Below are 18,272 nucleotides of genomic sequence, written 5' to 3'. Positions count from 1 at the left end.
CTGAAGCTAGGTCAGAAAAGATGCAGCATCTACCTTATTCACTCAATTAGTCTTTTGCTTTTGGAGTCCTGAACCACCATAAAAAAAGTCTGACTACCTGAGTCCACCATGCTATGAGGAAGGCAAGGCAAAAAGGAGACCTTGTCTTCTAGGCCAGGCTAAACATGAGTGAATCAACTTCCAGACTACTCCAACACCAAACCTTTGAGCTCTTCAAATCTTCTCTGCCATTACTCAAGACAATGTGAGGCAAAAACAAGGCATTTCCAACATACTCTTTCTGAATATATGAGTCACAAAATCCAAGAACATAATAAAATTGTTGTTTTACACCACTAAGTTTGAGGTAGTTGTTTAAACAGATCATACCAGTAATCATAATGCAAATTCAAACTATGTTTTATCTTAAACAATTTAGACAGAAGGCTCTAGAAAACTATGTTAACTGCCTTAAAACATGACAGTAGTAGACCTAGCCAGATAGCTCATTTGGTTAGAGTAACATCCTGATATGCCATGGTTGCTGGTTCAATGCCTGGGCAGAGCATATACAAGAATCAACCACTGAATGCATAACTAAGTGAAACCACAAATCAATCAATCAATCTCTCTCTCAAATCAACAAATAAAAAAATTTTTTTTCAGTGACAATAGTAATGACAAAGTCAAATTTCTAAAATATGCATGTTAGATACTTAAAATTCTTCCACAAAATAAGTTGAAGCAGCATTTTCTAAGTTAACATTCTTTAACATAATTAAGTTAAATTAACAAATGATCACAAGACACCTTCACCTCTGTGTCTAAGAGGACATGTATTCTAGATAGTAAAAATTTTAGATTTTAGATCTTTTCATTGGAAAATGGGTAAGTACCCTGTATTTGGAATTACCTTATATTCAAACATTTGCAATATATTTTCACTCTTTACCAGGTTCTTATACTACTGAACATCCTAAACTAAAATACACATACAACTTATATTTTCTTTTCAGTGTAAAAATTTCCCTGCAACCACTCAACTTTAATGATAATCTTATATATAGCTGCAAATTGTTTGCATAACTACATAACATACCTTTTAGCAATACAGAAAGCAAAAATTAGTTTAGTCCATTTCATTCATTCAAAATTATATAATTTGCTTAATCTAAAACAATTCTATGTTTATTAAACTAAAAAATTATTGAGAAAGTTGAGGTATTTTTGTCTGATGTCATCTCAATTTTGTACCCATGTTTATACTCCTAGAGAAGATTTTAGGCTCTGGCTTCAACATTTTCATAATGATATTCCTTCACAATGTTGGAAGGACCCAAATACTACTCAGCAATAGATCATGTAAACAGAAATATTTAAGTAGATCTGGGGTCAAAACAAAATCAATGCTCAACTTATCAGTTCTTTCAAAATTGAGCTGCATTGATATATTATAATTAAAACACAAACTGCTGTTAATACTGCGTAGGCAGACACAAACTTATAAAACAGAGACAGTTGTAGTATCCTCATTTAGAGAGTTGTTATGGAAGAGACTGCATACCTAGTAATAATTCTCTCCCCTTTACTTACTAAGAGATCGTTGATTTTAAGGTTGACAACAATGACTCAGCTAAAGGACCACAATTCCCAGTTTTCTTGGAAGTCAGGGTAGCTAATAAGATGTAAACCGAAGGACATAGGCAGAAATGCTAGGAAAGTTCTCTAAGAGACTGATTCTGTTGAGAAATGGTCCTTTCTGCCCTCCTGCCTACCCCACAGCAAGCTGAAGATAAGCCATCTACTAATGATGTGACATAGAAAGCCAGAGGGCCCCTGGGTTCCTGATAACCAGAGGCATCTCATCATCTGGGCTTCTTTTATATGAAAAATAAATTTCTATTGTGTTTCTATTATACATAGTTGAACCTAATCTCCTAGTTCATACTATTATGGTTAAGACTTAAAAAAAAAGAAAAATGGGGGGTGTGGGGGAGACACCTGAAAATGGTTATTTATTAACAATTGTGTATTTAGTCTTACATGTTTAAACTTCAGTCACCTTCAAAGTACTCTCCACTTGGCGCAATACATCTATCAGGATGTTTTATTCCACTGCTCAAAACAGTTTTTAAACTAGTTGATTTTGACGTTTTTTAAGTGCTTCTGCCTCTCTCAACTCTCACATTGGCAAAATGTTTCCCTTTGAGGACTTTTTCACCCAGGGAAACAAAAAGAAGGAAGTCACTTAGGGCAAGATCAGGTGAATAGGGAGGGTGGGGCATGGGGATCATGCCATTTTGGTAAAAAACTGATGAATACTTAGCATGGTATGAGCAGGTACGCTCATAAATCAGCCATCACGAAATGGGCAAACGTGCTGAGTTTAAAAAAAAAAAATGTCACTGAGGCTGAGCACAACCTCTCACACCACCACCAGCTTGTATACTGATATGGATGGGTTCCTAGAACACTCAACTAGCAGGGGAAGCCTATACTACAAGGGGCCTGCCCTCCAAAAGATAATTCCAGTTTTGGGGGGATGCCTACTTCATAGCTCTTGTAAAATCATCAAATTTCCATGTATCCATCCTACTATGTTATGACTGTTGGATGGATTTGAGAATTGACACACCTGCCCTGGCTGGATAGCTCAGTTGTTTGAAGCATCATCCAGATACACCTCAACTACTAGTTGATCGGTCACTTAGCCTTTCTGAACCTTAGTATCCTCATCTGTAAAAAGAGAATAAGAATGCCTGTTTTTGCTGGGTGATTGTGAAGAGAACATAACATGTAATGTTCCTCAGAGAGTCCATGGCAACCAGTAGATGCTCAATATATGAGGGATGCTCCCCCCAAAAATGGAATTTATTTATTAAAAATTGTGTATTTATTCTTACATGTTTAAACTTCAGTCACCTTCAAAGTACTCTCCATTTTTAAAAAAGATTGTATTCATTTATTTTCAGAGAGAGGGGAAGAGAGGAAAAGAAAAAAGGAGAAAAACATTGATGTGTGAGGGAAAACATCGACTGGTTGCCTCTTACACGCCCCCCAACCAGGGACCTGGCCTGCAACCCAGGCGGGGGGGATCGAAATGGCAACCTTTCAGTTTACAGCCTGGCGTTCAATCCACTGAGCCATACCAGCCAGGGCCAAAGTACTCTCCATTTGATGCAAGACACCCATTATGATGTTTTTTTCAACTGCTCAAAGTAAGTTTTTAAACTCGTTGATTTTGATGCCTTTTAGTGCTTCTGCCCTGTTTTGTTTCACCTCTTCCACATTGGCAAAAGCTTACCCTTTGAGGACTTTTTTCATCCTGGGAAACAAAAAGAAGTCACTCGGGATGAGATCGAGTGAATAGGGAGGGTGGGGCAAAGGGGTCATGCCGTTTTTTGGTCAAAACTGCTGAACACTCAGCATGGTGTGGGAGGGTGCACTTACAAATCAGCATTCGTGATATGGGCAAACGCACTGAAAGAGTCTTCAAAAAATTTCAGTAATGCCGAACACGGCCTCTCACAACAATGCCAGCTGGTACATTGATACAGACAGGTTCCTAGAATATCCACCTAGCAGGGCAAACCTGTACTACATGGCATCCACCCTCCAGGAGGTAAATTCCACGGTTCTCTTGGAGTCCCCGCTTATAAATGCAATGTTTTCCACAAATAAACTCATACATTTCAAGTAATCAAAAATAAATAATTTTTAATTCAAATAACTGTATTTCAACAAATCAGCAACACCATTGTTTGTCCCTTGAAGTTGTCAAGCCTATGTCCAATGAATTTATTCTATAAGTTAGAAAGCTAACCATAGGTGAATGAGTAGGTAGTTATTTTAGAGCCACTAAATAAAGTTCCTAATCTAAGGAAGCAACTGTCTGAAGGCATTTTAAAAAATTTTTCTCTCCTATCTGAATTTCTTTTAAACTTCACATTAACTGGCAAAAGTTAAAGGAATATGAGTTAGGAGGATCCACAGTATCAGTCACTTCCTCTATCACCATGTAGCTTATAAAATCCACAGCACAAATTCTCTTAACAAATAATCAAGTAGAAGTTGGACCACCCTATTTGACTTGCATGAAATGCTGAAGCCTCTTTTCTTTTAAATCCCTTTCACTGAAAACACTATCTTTGGAAGGTCAACTCAGTTTTTTCACATTTAAACCAAATTTCCCATATTCACTGACAGAGGTAAGCTTTGTCTGTTTGTGTGTGCCAACAATTAGCTGATACTATGGTATTTTGCTGAAAGTCTTGGAACAGGTTTACCGTAGGAATGGTCTTGGGCAATGAATACATGGTTGGTCAAGAATAATACCAGGTATTTTGACACATTATTTGCCTGAGAAATAGTGACTTTCCATTTCCCTGGATGTGGACCTCAAGAAAGAATAGTAGGTCTATTCATACCATCTACGTAGCAGCCTGCCTTTGTATCTCCTAAATAGGTATCTATGTTCCTGAATCCCCTTCCTGGAGAGAGGCCACTTTCCCCTTCCAAGCTGCCTCCAGAGTCTTCAACAGCCCTTTAATGATACTCTACCAGAAAGGAGGAGACCCAGGGTAATCTTCACCACACTATCTGCACTCGATATTTGTTACACAACCCCCTGCTTGTAAACTTCCAACCTAAAAATGTTTGCGGGGTTGGAACAGAAAAGCACTAAGCACCAGAAACACAAACCTCAAGTGTTGGGTATAGGGAACCAAGTACAGCAGCTTGGTTACTGCTTTAAGATTCCTGCTACCACTTTAAGTTAGTTGTTATTCAACATCTTTAACAAACAAAGCCTCAAATTAAAACCTTCATTAGAAAGCTATTTGATTAATTTCTATTACCAGTATACAGGCTTGAGTAAAGGCATGTCCAGAAGAAGGTAATCAAAAATTATTTGATGAAAGTGAATAGTACAGGCTGAGGATATAATGGTATCTCCTAATAGCCATGTTTTACTTTCTAACCCTATTTTCCCTGACCACAGATGACTAGTTCAAAGATAACCATCACCCATAACTGACACAATCATAAGCTTTTTCCTAGGAACTTGAGATTTAAAATGGATATACAAAAAGGATAATTTACTGGAGCACAACTGATTTCTGGCAGCACAGACAGAGTAAGTCTATGATCTCCTCTCACTGAGTTCACTGGAGGATATTTGTTCTTTACCGCCTCCCTAAATTCTGTGAAATATTCCAATATACTTCAAGAGTTTCTTCTGGATTAGCTAGCTGGAGCCTAATTTACTTTCTTGCATGCAAGAAAAAAACAAAAAACTAAAAACTAAATCCACTAAAGGTCAGGAGCACTGGTTACCTCTCAATATATAGTCTAAACAGTGAATGCTATCACTCAACAGTAGTAACTAATTCCAAAGAGAAGGCAGTACTCACATAATTTATTGGGGGAAGTAAACTTAAAAAACAAAACAAAAGAAATGCACATTTCCCCTGACTTAGGAATTCTATGTAACAAAATTTAACCTTCAAAAACAAGTACAAAACCATCCTGTGATGATGTATCAATTCTATTCCTAGAATTTAGCCTATAAAAACACTTCAAGTAGACAAAGATGTGCATAGGAATACATACTCAAAATTGCTTGTAATAGCGAAAAAATGAAGAATAATATACACATGTAAAGAGAGGAAGGTGGTTCAATTATAATATAGTCATACAATAAAATACTGAGTAGCCATTAAAAAGGATGCAATAGGTCCAAACCCACTGACATAGAAGAATGTCTAGGCAGTTGGAAGGGAAAAGCAAGAACAGAATTCATATAATTCCCTACACACATACATAAACCACACACCCACATACATTCACAGAAAAAAAGTTGGGAAAGATATATATTAAACTTTTAAAATTGGTTATCTTCAGAGAATGGTTAAGACAAAGGCTTTTATTTTCAGCTTTATTCGTTTTTGTATTGTAGAACTGAATGTATTACTTTTATAATTACAAGAAACTGAGTTGCTGGTTTTTTTTTTTAAGAAAATGACATACCATGGAAAAAATATAAAGTGAAAATTAAGAGACCCTGTAAACAAAGTAGAAATCTGTATTAATTGATGCATAAACTTCTGTATACTTCACATATACACAAAGTGTGGCTATATTTCAACCTTAATAACTGTGAGAATAAAATATTAACTTAAAGAGTTAAGACTTAAAATTCAGATTAACTTGCTGAAAATACTTAGAAGGTGTGATGAGATCTAATCTAAATTAAATTGAATCATTACATTAATCAGCCCTGTTATAAATGTTCTATCTAGACTTATATATTATCTATCTAAATACATGATTTTTTTTTCTAAAATGGTACTTACAGTTCTCTACAATTTCATCAAAAACTGCACCAGGTTTCTGCTCAAACTGAAAAAGCAAAAAAGAAAAGAGAAAAATAACATTATTATCATATTCTTCAAGCATATTTTTGGTATCCCTTCCAACACCCTCAAGAGCTGTAATTTTTAACTCTTAAGTATACAAATACACAACAAAATAAACAATACCAGATGGAGTAAAATAAATATAGAATCAACAAAATAAGTTCTCCAAACCCATAAACCAAAAATGAAGAGATACATGTATGCCCCAACTATTTTTTAAAAATACTTTACTTTTAAAAATCATTTTTAGCCCTTGCTGGTGTGGCTCAGTGGACTGAGTGCCAGCCTGCGAACCAAAGGGTCACTGGTTCAATTCCCAGTCAGGGCACATGCCTGGGTTGTGGGCCAGGTCCCCAGTGGCGGGTATGGGAGAGGGAACCACACATTGATGTTTCTCTCCCTTTCTCCTTCCCTTCTCCTCTCTCTAAAAATAAAATCTAAAAAAAACCCCAAAACCTTTTATATTATAAAATAGAGAGTCATACATATTTGTAGTAAGAATAAACATAGCTAATAAATGTTTCCCTTTTTTTTCAAATTATATTCATAATCCCTTTAACCAAATGCCTGAAAGTCATAAAGTTAAGTTTGAACTATTATTGCAGTTGGATGAATATTAGGAATTACCATAGAATAAAACATTTAAATATTCATGTTTTATTTAAAAAGTTTATTTCCTGAACACAAAAATAAATTTATAGTCCTAGAATTTTTTAAAGATTTTATTTATTTATTTTTTTAGAGAGAGGGTAAGAAAAGGAGAGAGGGAGAAAAACATCAGCATGTGGTTGCCTCTCGTGCACCCTCTACTGGGGACCCAGCCCACAACCCAGGCATGTGCCCTGACTGGAGAGCAAAATGGCGACCCTTTGGTTCTCAAGCCAGCGCTCAATCCACTGAGCTACACCAGCGAGGGCTTAATAAATGTTTCAATAAACAATTACTAACACCTCTTGAGAATTATGCAAAACTCCAAATTTAAAATGAACAGAACAATCAGCACCAATTGGTTTTGGTCTTAGGTTAGAGCCAGAAATCTGCTGCTCTTTAAATGAAAGTGAGCTAGATTACAGGGATGGTTGCTATTAGAATACGTTAGGGCCTAAGAAGTAAACTCAAATGTGAAGTAATTTCAGACCTTTAAAACAGACACAAAGGAGAAAAACAGTAAAGCAAAAGCAACTCCATCCAGGAGCTAAAGACATGAGCATGTTCCATTCCTGGTCTTTAAAGGGCTCTTCACTTCAGCAAGTGTGAGCATTCCACCTTCCTGCTTCCCTGCCTACTATTCATCCATGAAGCAAGAACGCAAGAAAGGCTGCTTCTTGATAAATCTTTCCTATTATAACCTAGAGCGTGTCCCCATTCAAGGAAGAAACATTTAAGGCAAAAAGAACAATCTAGGTACCTATACATCTGCAGAGGAAACACAACTACCTACAGTAATCAATAGTATCTGATATTCATAAATGTCAAAAGACAACCAAGGATCCCAGGCTTCTGAAAGAAATTAACTATTGTGAAAGAAAAAGTTCAAGGTGAATAAACAGCCACCACTCCAGAAAAATAATAATAATTTACAGAAAAGAAACTTTTAAAAAGCATTGTAAGTGGTATCTTGAGATGTTTGAGGGGCTACAAATGGAAATAACTAAACATGGATGGCCATGAGAAGGAGAAATAAGAAAATATTTGGGAACAAATGACAAAAATTTTATTGGACAGGCTACTGACAAAGGTCTTGATCAGTTTCGAAAGAAAGAAAGAAAGAAAGAAAGAAAGAGAGAGAGAGAGAGAGAGAGAGAAAGAAAGAAAGAAAGAAAGAGAAAGAAAAGAAAGAAAGAAAGAAAGAGAAAGAAAGAGAAAAGAAAGAGAGAAAGAAAGAAAGAAAGAAAGAAAGAAAGAAAGAAAGAAAGAAAGAGAGAGAGAGAGAGAGAAAGAAAGAAAGAAAGAAAGAAAGTAAGTCAAGCCCTTGCTGGTGTGGCTCAGTGGACTGAGTGCCGGCCTGCGAACCAAAGGGTCACTGGTTCAATTCCCAGTGCAGGGCACATGTCTGGGTTGCAGGCCAGGTCCCCAGTAGGGGGTGCGTGAAATACAACCACACATTGATGTTTCTCTTCCTCTCTTTCTCCCTTCCTCTCTCTAAAAAACAAATAAATAAAATGAAATGAAATGCAAAACATATATAATTTTCAAAAAATAAAAATAAAAAAAAGTCAAAAAGTTGGAAAAGGTATCTTATATGACATCGGATGACTAAACCAGTAGGTCTAACAGTATTTTCAGAGGCACCCCCTGAGGAAAGAACAATTAAGAGGTGAAATAATGAAAGAAACTTTCCCTAAACTAAAAATGTGAGTATTTGAGATCATATAGGTCCCCCAAATACCAAAGAAGAAAGGGGAGGGAGGATACATCCTGGTGCAATTTCAGAATTCCAAAATAAAATAAAATAAAAGGAGAAAGAAAGAAAACTGTGCAGGTGATTCATAAAACACATTTAAGTGAATTCAACTATATAAACACTAAAAAGGAAAGGAAATAGTAAAGGCCACTCTACCTTTATACAGAAAAACGCAGCTGACCCTCAAACAACGAGGATTTGAACTACACGGATCCACTTACACATGGATTTTTTTTCCAATGAGTTATGTTCCACAAAGAAAGGAAAATGGGAGATTAACTCTGTAAAGCAAATAATGAAAGCACTTGCCTGCACTGAAAGGGATCCAAGTGTTTAAAAATAATGTACTTTCTGTATAATACTGCCCTAAACACTTTAAATGGTGCTCAACCAGAGAAACTACACTCTTACTCAATGTTATACAGGAAAAGATGGTATTGATGATATTACTAAGGGTGGTATGTCTACATAAGTGACCTAAAGGGATTTTCGTAGATAATTTGGACTATGTAACATTTCATCTTGTGTGTTGATTATAAAACCCAACTCCTGACTAAGATAATACTGTGTCTTATAAGACACAAGAACTCGACTGATATTACACTCCTCTGCAAGCTGTAACACGAAAGATCACTGACTTCCATATTCTAAAAGGAAAAAAATGATCTTGAATTTAAACCACTTGAATTGTATTGTAAAAAATATTTAAGAAAATAAAAATGAAATACATTAAAATTATAAAGACTACAACAAATAGGTGCAACTAGTTGTGACTGAGAAGAAATTAAGAAACCTAGATAAGAAGAGTATCAGGCACTAACACATACTTCAGTAGACAAGTCTTTCGAGTAGCAAAATTTCCAGGATGACATTTCCTTCTTTGGTTTAAAACCAAACCCTGTTTTCCTACCCCACCACCCTCCCTCTCAAACAGAAAACAAAATACGAAAGACTAAAACAATGCCTCTTGATGCCAAACCATTTATATGCTTATTTACAAGTAGACACAATATCTAGTGACACTGGATACACATTTCAAAACCACAGGGACAAAACAGATTAGCAGCTGCTGATTGCTGGGGGTGGGGGGGAACGATTGCTGACGGGTACAGGGTTTCTCTTTTGGATAATAAAAACGTTCTAAAGTTGTGGTTGTACAAATGTGAAAATGCTAAAAATTACTGAATTATGCATTTTAAATAGGTAAACTGCATGGCACATGAATTATACCTCTATAACAGAGCTGTTTAAAAACACAGAAAAATACAGTGGACCTTCAAACAATGGGGATTTCGACTACACGGGTCCACTTATACACTGATTTTTTTTTTCAATAAATATTGTGAATGTTATTTTTCTCTTCCATATGATTTTGTTAGTAACATTTCTCCTTTATTCTAAGAACAAAATATATACTTTGTATAACATATAAAATGTGTGTTATTCAACTGTTTATGTTATCAGTAAGGTTTCCAGTCAATACTAGGCTATCAGTAATAATGTTTTGGAGGGGTCGAAAGTTAAACACAGCTCTGGCTGGTATGGCTCAATGGGATGAGTAAGAAACTGAGAACCAAAAGTCACCCATTAGATTCACACGGCAAATGCCTGGGTTGCGGGCCAGATGCCCGGTTAGGGACGTGTAAGAAGCAACTCACTGAGGTTTCTCTCCCTTTTTCTCTCTCCTTTCCCCGCTCTCTAAAAATAAGTAATTTCTGATCAAGATGGCAGCATAGGCAGACATGGCTCACCCCTTCACACAACCACATCAAAGTTACAACCAAAATATACAACAAGTATCACTCAGAACCATCAGAAATCGAATTGAATGTAAGTCTGACAACTACAGAATTAAAGACACCACATTCATCCAGACACCACATTCATCCAGGTAAGAGGGGCAGAAATGCTGAATGTGCTGGTGCCACACAGATGTGTGGTAGATAAATTCAGGAGGAGTATCTCAGGAGAGTGGAGTCCCAGCCCCACCCTAAACCTGACAGCCCAAGGTTCCAGTGCCAGAAAAATAAGTCTCTACAACTTCTGGCTGCAAAACCAGTGGGGACTGAGTCAGTGGAAGAAACTGCTGGAGCCCCAAGCAGTTCCTCTTAAAGATCCCACACAGAGACTTACTCAGACTCGCTCCCTCCAAGCTCCAGCACCAGGGCAGAAGCTTGAAAGGCACCAGTGGTATACACAGAAATGAAGTGTCTGGCATCAAGTCCAGAGATGGGGCACAGCTTTTTCTCCCAGACAAAAAGGCAGGCAGAGGCCATTGTCCCTTTCCTAAACCCTCCCCCAACAGACCCAGCAAGCCAGTGCCTTATCTGAGACTCCATCAATCTGGCTAATACTCTTTGACCCACCTTGGCGATCCCCAGAGACTCCACCCCACTCAACTTATGGGCCCACCCTGCTGCCTTTCCATATGAATGGCTGGCCTTGGCTCACACTTCACAACTTCCTAAATCCTGTGAAATGGGCAGCAGCTAACCTCAGTGACCCACAGGCAACCTGGGCCCTCCAGCAGCCAGCTTACATTCATAGCTTGGCTTCATCTGGGAATCTCCAGGCCCAGCACAAGTAGCAGCCATCTCAGTCTGCTTTATAGCTCATGGAGGGTGGACCCAGGAAGAACACAGGTTGGGGGCTGACCTTGGCCTGAACCACCCGGGAAACTCCAAAGCCTATGCACCCAGTGGACAGCTACACACCACGCTGGAGCACCACCACTTTTTCCCTGCACAGCTGATCCTACACAGAGGGCCAAGGTTGGTGGTAAGTGGTCACAACCAGTCCTTAGAGCTGACTGGACTTGGTAAATCCCTCCCACTGACCTGCCAACAGCAACCAAGGCTCAACTACAAGAGGAGGGGGTACCCAGCCCACACAAAGGGTGCACCTCAAGGACCCAGCTTGAGTGAGAGGGGAGGCTGTGCCACAGGACCCTATAGGACACCTACTTCATCAGGTTACACTAACAAGACAAAGTATCAAAGCAGCTCTACTTAATACAGAGAAACAAACACAGAGAGGCTGCAAAAAGGAGGAGACAAAGAAACATGGACCAAATGAAAGAAAAGATTAAAACTCCAGAAAAAAAGCTAAACAAAACAGAGATAAGCAATCTTTCAGACGCAGAGTTAAAACACTGTCGTGAGGATGCTCAAGGAACCTAGTGAGGATGTAAACAGCATAAAAAAGACCCAGTCAGAAATGAAGGGTACACTAACTGAAAGAACAATTTACAAGGAAACAACAGTATCATGGATGAAGCCGAAAATCAAACCAATCATTTAGAATGTAAGGAAGCAAAAAACAACAAATCAGAACCAGAAGAAGAAAAAAGAATCTAAAAAAATGAGGGTAGTATAAGCAGCCTCTGGGATATTTTCAACAGGTCCAACATTGGCATTGTAGGGGTGTCAGACGAAAAGAAAGTAATAAATTGGAAATCTTTTTGAAAAAATAGTGAAAGAAAATTTCCGTAATTTGGTGAAGGAAATAGACATGCAAGCCCAAGAAGCAGAGAGTCTCAAACAAGATGGATGCAAAAAGGCCCACTCCAAAACACATCAAAATTAAAATGACAAATGTTAAAGATAAAGAGAGAATCTTAAAAGCAGCAAGATAAAACAAACTAGTTACCTACAGGGGAGTTCCCATCAGACTGTCAGCTGATTTCTCAAAAGACACTTTGCAGGCTAAAGGCAGTGGCAGAGAAATATTCAAAGTCATGAAAATCGTGGACCTACAGCCAAAATTGCTCTACCCAGCAAAGCTATTATTTAGATCAAAGGGCAGATAAAGAGCTTCCCAGGCAAGAAAAAACTAAGACTTCATCATCACAGAACCATTATTATATGAAATGTTATAGGGATTTAAAATTTAAGAAAAAGATCTAAAATATGAACAATAAAAAGGCAAAAAATACATATCAACAATTTAATCTCAAAAACAAACTAAGCAAACGAACAGAGACGGAATCATGGACACAGAGAACTTATTTTTTTTTAAGATTTTATTTATTTATTTTTAGAGGGAAGGGAGGGTTAATGAGAGGGAGAGAAACATCAATGTATCAGAAAAACATCAATCTGTTGACTCTTACACGCCCCCAGGTGGGGACCTGGCCTGCAACCCAGGCACATGCCCTGACCAGGAATCAAACCATCTACCTTTTAGTTTGCAGGCCAGTGCTCAATCCACTGAGCCACATGAGCCAGAGCCAGAGAAACTTTTGTTGGTTACCAAATGGGAGCGGGGTGAGGGAGAATGAGTGAAGAGGTAAAAGGATTAAAATGTAGAAATAGGTAGTTACAGAATAGCTATGGGGATGTAAAGTACAGTATAGGAAATGGAATAACCAAAGAACTTATATGAATGATCCGTGGACATGAAAAATGGTGGGGGGAATGCCTGAGGGTATGAGGGTTTCTGGGTGAAAGGAGGCAAAGGGAGAAAAACCAGGACAACTGTAATAGCATAATCAATGAAGTATAATTTCAAAAAAAAAGGATGATAATAAACAAATATATATATATAAAAATAAAGTTATGTTCAGATTTTTTACTGTACCAGGGGAGGTGTAGAGGTACCCCTAACCTCAGCATTGTTAAACTGGCAAAAATATTACAAGGAATTTATTGGCTTATGAAAGTAAAAAGTCTGGAGATTGGGTAGGCTTCAAACATTTTCACCAGTATTCTTGCTCCCCTTCTTTATGCATCTCTCAACTCTTACCACCTCTAAGTTTCAGCTTCATCCATGCATCACACCATCTATAAAAGAAGAGAGACTACAGATATCTCATAATTCTTAGCAATGTTCCTGAGCATTTAATAGACTGGACCACATCCTAGCCAGTCAATGACTGACCCAGGCTTTATTTCCTAAACTGATTACTAGGTCAGGAAGGATGGCACTATTTTGTTTGGCTTAGACAATTCTTGAAGTCTACTCAGCCCATTCAGACCATCTATACCAGCGATTTTCAACCAATGTGCCACAAGAATTTTTAAAACATGCATACCTGATTATTTTGTCAAGGGCACTGACCTTTTCCCTCCTTAGACTGTGAAATGAAAAAAATGATAGCAGCAAACACCACAACAGCCATCTGTTATGAATGAATCAAAATTATACCTATTTTTTTTGTCAGATCAGAAAAAAAAATTTTTTTTGGTGTGCTGCAGAATTTCAGTAATTAATTTATGCATACCATGACTTGAAAAAGGTAGAAAATCGTTGATCTATTCAACAGGAAAAAGGAGTAACAAATATTGGGGAACCAACCAATGTCCACTCCAATGAAACAAAGGACTCATTTTCCCCTGGCTGGTGATATGTCCAAGTGGACTAAAACAGCAAAAAAACAAAAAGCTGAGGAATATCTTAGGTTTCTTTTTCCCAAGCCCACACACTCATTTCTCTAAAGATCTGGCTAAATCCTCAGTATAAATGGTCTCACAGACAGGCTAGGTGAGTGCAAGGAAACTCACGTTAAGGCAAAACAGTTCAGAGCTAATTAACCCTTTGCAAGGCAGAAAAGCACCTTAGCTTCAAGTAGATACCCCAAAGTCTATTTTACAATAGCTTGTGGCTCAGTGGGTGGAGCATCACCCTGCAAATCCTAAGATCACTAGTTCGATTCCCCATCAGGGCACATGCCTGGTTGTGAACCAGGTTCCCGATTCAGGGCGTGCGAAAAGCAACTTATTGATGTTTTTCTCATACACTGATGTGTGTAAGTATGTTACAAAAGAGTTAGGTAAGAAGAAAAGAGAAAGAATACCAAAAAAATTGAACCTGGAGTGGTCCAAATAACGTCCTGGATGTGGCTCCATCCATTTCAGTCCTCTTTCAGTGGGGTGGAGGAGGGAGCAGAGAAGCTCAGGATCCTCCACTAAAAGGTCACAGAAATATAGGCCACCATTAAAAAAAATCCATAGTTACATTAAAATTCCAAAAATGAGGGGACACAGTTACTATATTCTACCTTTCCTAACTATAGTATAAGTCCATTTCTCCCCATTCCAATTTTCCTCCTGTGATAAATATCAATGTCACATCTCTAGAGTGTACGCTAATTTAGAGCAGTTCTTCGATACTTTAAAGTGCCTAGAATGGTGCCTGACATACCTGATACACTTCTAAATATTTACTGTTAAGTTCCAGGCAAACAAAAGAAACCATGAAAACAGACATACAGTACTTTCCATTCTCCCTACCCCCAACTCTGTCCCTCATACAGCTCCAGCTGTGTGTGGGCACCTTTAACTCCCAGGCAAATCAGCTCATGCCAAAACATGCATCTGCCTGACCACTCAGTATATACTGGGTTGGCCAAAAAGTCCGTATGGTTTTTTCCATAAAATAAAAGACATACATTTCATTTTCACCAGGAACTTTATTGATTTGGATATTCTGAGTATGTCTCCTCATACATGATATCTCCTGCATGGTATAATGTTGATTGCTCTCAATTACTGTCTCGATTTGGTCATTATCAACTTCAACTGGTCTACCCCGCCATGGAATATCATCCAGCAAGAAACTTCACAGACCACTTTTGACACATTCCATAAGTCACAGCACCTTCCTCAGACACTAATCTTTTTTTGCGTTTCAGCTGCATTTTACCTTTCTTGAAATAATAAAGCATAATATGCTGAAAATGTTGCATTTTTTCCACCTTCAATATTAAAATGGCCACACAAAATTCACCAATTTTGCTAAGTTTTTAAAAAATGCATGCTGATATGACAGCTGTTACAATACAATCTAACAAAATTGTCTTGAATGAAGTTAAAAACAACTAAGTGCTACTAGAGCCATCTTATGGAAAAAAAACAAATGAACTTTTTGGCCAACTAAATATAACTTAATCGCTTTAGCTCTACGAGCAGAACAATGGATGTATAGATGGATGGTTGGATGAATAAGGAGACAGACAGTTTGGATTTTTATTCAAAAGCTGCCACAGAATAGTCTTTGGGTTGCCTCTGTAGTAAGGTCCCCAGCCCTCTTCAAACACTGCTGTAAACAAGGGTCCAAAATGGACTTTTGAGGTACATGTGCCATCATATACATACCAGGAATCCAATTAATACCCATTCTTGTCTGGACATGCTATTACACCTGTATCATGAGTTATGGTACCAGATTTGGAACACTCAATGATATTAACAAGGCAATCTTGCTTTTCTGTTTCCGCAGACTAGTGTATGTCAGAGAAGCTTAACGTACATATAATTTGACCCAGATCCTTGACTAAATAAAAGTCTTCAAGGGAAATAAAAATGTCCCATCTGCAACATCTCTCAAATTTCTTTTTTTTACTGTGAGACACAGGTTACTGAGAGTGTTTAACAACTGGACTGCCTGCTCCTTCCTGGCTCAAAAACAAGGAAGACCTTAACATGAGGGTGGGGATGGGACTTTGGATGAATGAGAGCCCCCAGGAAGGGAGGTCCTTGTGCCAGAACCTTGCGTTTCTGGATTATGGGGCCACTTTGGAGAGGCATCTAAGTTGATGGCAGCTAAGCCCTCCCTGTAAGACGTGGCAGGACCCAGTCTGGGGCACTGTGTCAAACATATTATTAACACACTTGAATGTGTGTTTTAAAAATTACTCCTTTAAAATTATTATTTTTTTACTTTATTAAAATACTGAGTTTATTTCACATGTATATTTTCATCTCCCCACCATTCCCATTTGTCTGACCACTGCTACTACTATGTCCTATCGTAACATTCCATACATACTTAGAACCAAGCAAAGGGTGGAGCTCCATCTTGAAAAACTAAACAGGCATTTTGGACAACACATTCTTGGCAACAGAACCTGGACAACATTTATCAGACACGGTAGGGAAAGTTCTCACTCTGCATTATAAAAAGGACAGCCAGATATCAACTGTTACAGAAATGAAATAAGACGGAAAATTTTAACAAACTGTTTAAACTATTTTCTTAAAGAGACTTCCTCCACTGCCAGAGATCTTGAATAGCCTCCTGGTCAGTCATCCAGAAGCAGTTCTTCACGTAATTGATGAACCTGGCTTCCACTATGGGAAGTGAGCCACCTTTTTCTATACTTGCTTGCATTTTTGCTTTAATGTCTTCTACAGAACTAGGTCCTTTTGGTGTTTTAGGAGTTTTTTCCTGAGTTTTTTCCTGTTTTTTGAAGGATTCCTGACCTTTTGATCTTGGTGTTGATGGTTTTGAGTCTCTTCCATTCTGGTTTGATTTTTGTTCGTTTTTGGCTGGGGTATCTCGTATAGATTTCTTTACTGGAGCTTTTCCTTCAGCTTCCTCATCCTCAAAATCATCATCATATCATCTTCATCATCATCACTGTCCTCATCGTCATCTTCATCTTCTTCATCAGCAGCAAGTTTTACTTTTTTCTGTGGAACCTTGCTACCACCTCCAGGGGCAGAACACTTTCCAGACATACTTAGGAGTTTCACATCCTCCTCCTCTTCATCTTCTGACTCTGCATCTTCCTCCACAGCTACTAAGTGCTGTCCACTAATATGCATAGGCCCTGAACCACACTTCAACCATAAGACCACAGGTGGTATTATTTCATAGCCACCAAGGGAAACCATTGGCTGTACATTTTCAAAGTTGCCAGTGTTCCTTTAATTGGACTGCCTTCATAATTCATTGCCTCTGCTTCAACAAGGTGCAATTCATCTTTTGCACCAGCCCCTAAACTGATCGTTTGTAAAGATAATTGGTGCTCATTTTCATCGTTATCCACCTTAAAGTGATAATCTTTGTCGGCTTTGACCTCACAACCGAAAAGATAGTTCTGGGGCCTCAGAGGGCTCATATCCATGTCCATTGACTCTTCCATGGGGTGGTAGCATGCACTTGGGTGGGAGAGAAGGCAGACGGAGGTAAACAACTTCTGTTCCGCAGAACAGACACACAGGACGGAATCAAACCAGGGACTAAAATTATTTATGTATACCCACATAATATATTTCTAGTTAATCTTTTTCTAATAGTGTTTTTTAATACAGGTTGTAGTTCTGTGAAAAAAATGCCATCGGTATTTTGATAAGAGATTACATTGAATCTGTGGGCTGTTTTGATTAGTGTGGACATTTTTTTAAAGTAATTTTTATTTATTTTTCTTTTATTAAAGATTCTATTTATTTATTTTTAGAGAGAGGGGAAGGGAGGGAGAAAGAGAAGAAGAGAAGCATCAATGTGTGGTTGCCTCCTGTGTCCCCTACTGGGGGGCCTGGCCCACAACCCAGGCACATGCCCTGACTGGGAATCGAACCAGTGACCCTTTGGTTCTCAGGCCGGCACTCAATCCACTGAGCCACACCAGCCAAGGCTGGTAAGTGTGGACGGTTTAATGACACTGAGTCTTCCTATGCTTCCATTTATTTGTATCTTCTTCAATTTATTCTTAGGAGACTGCAGGAAGAAGATTTGAGTTCTGAAAACAA

At 38.2% G+C, this 18,272-nt stretch overlaps 1 protein-coding gene and 1 pseudogene across 2 annotated transcripts in view; both read right to left on the bottom strand.

The window, feature by feature from the left end:
• The window catches only part of ZMYM4 (zinc finger MYM-type containing 4), a 130,708-nt gene that overhangs the window by 63,554 nt on the left and 48,882 nt on the right, over nt 1-18,272 (bottom strand). For both annotated transcript variants that reach the window (XM_054571948.1, XM_054571949.1), the window contains exon 2: nt 6,333-6,378. In XM_054571948.1, the coding sequence (XP_054427923.1) occupies nt 6,333-6,378 (46 nt within the window). The remainder of the gene's footprint in view (nt 1-6,332; nt 6,379-18,272) is intronic.
• On the bottom strand, nt 16,441-17,742 carry LOC129069297 (nucleophosmin-like; annotated as a pseudogene).

This window comes from Pteronotus mesoamericanus, unplaced genomic scaffold (assembly GCF_021234165.1).
Source record: "Pteronotus mesoamericanus isolate MK-2021 breed Mesoamerican mustached bat unplaced genomic scaffold, CSHL_Meso_final contig_221, whole genome shotgun sequence".
NCBI classification, from domain to species: Eukaryota; Metazoa; Chordata; class Mammalia; order Chiroptera; family Mormoopidae; genus Pteronotus; species Pteronotus mesoamericanus.
The sequence above is the reverse complement of the archived record's forward strand: the minus strand, read 5'-3'. Positions and strand labels throughout refer to the sequence as shown.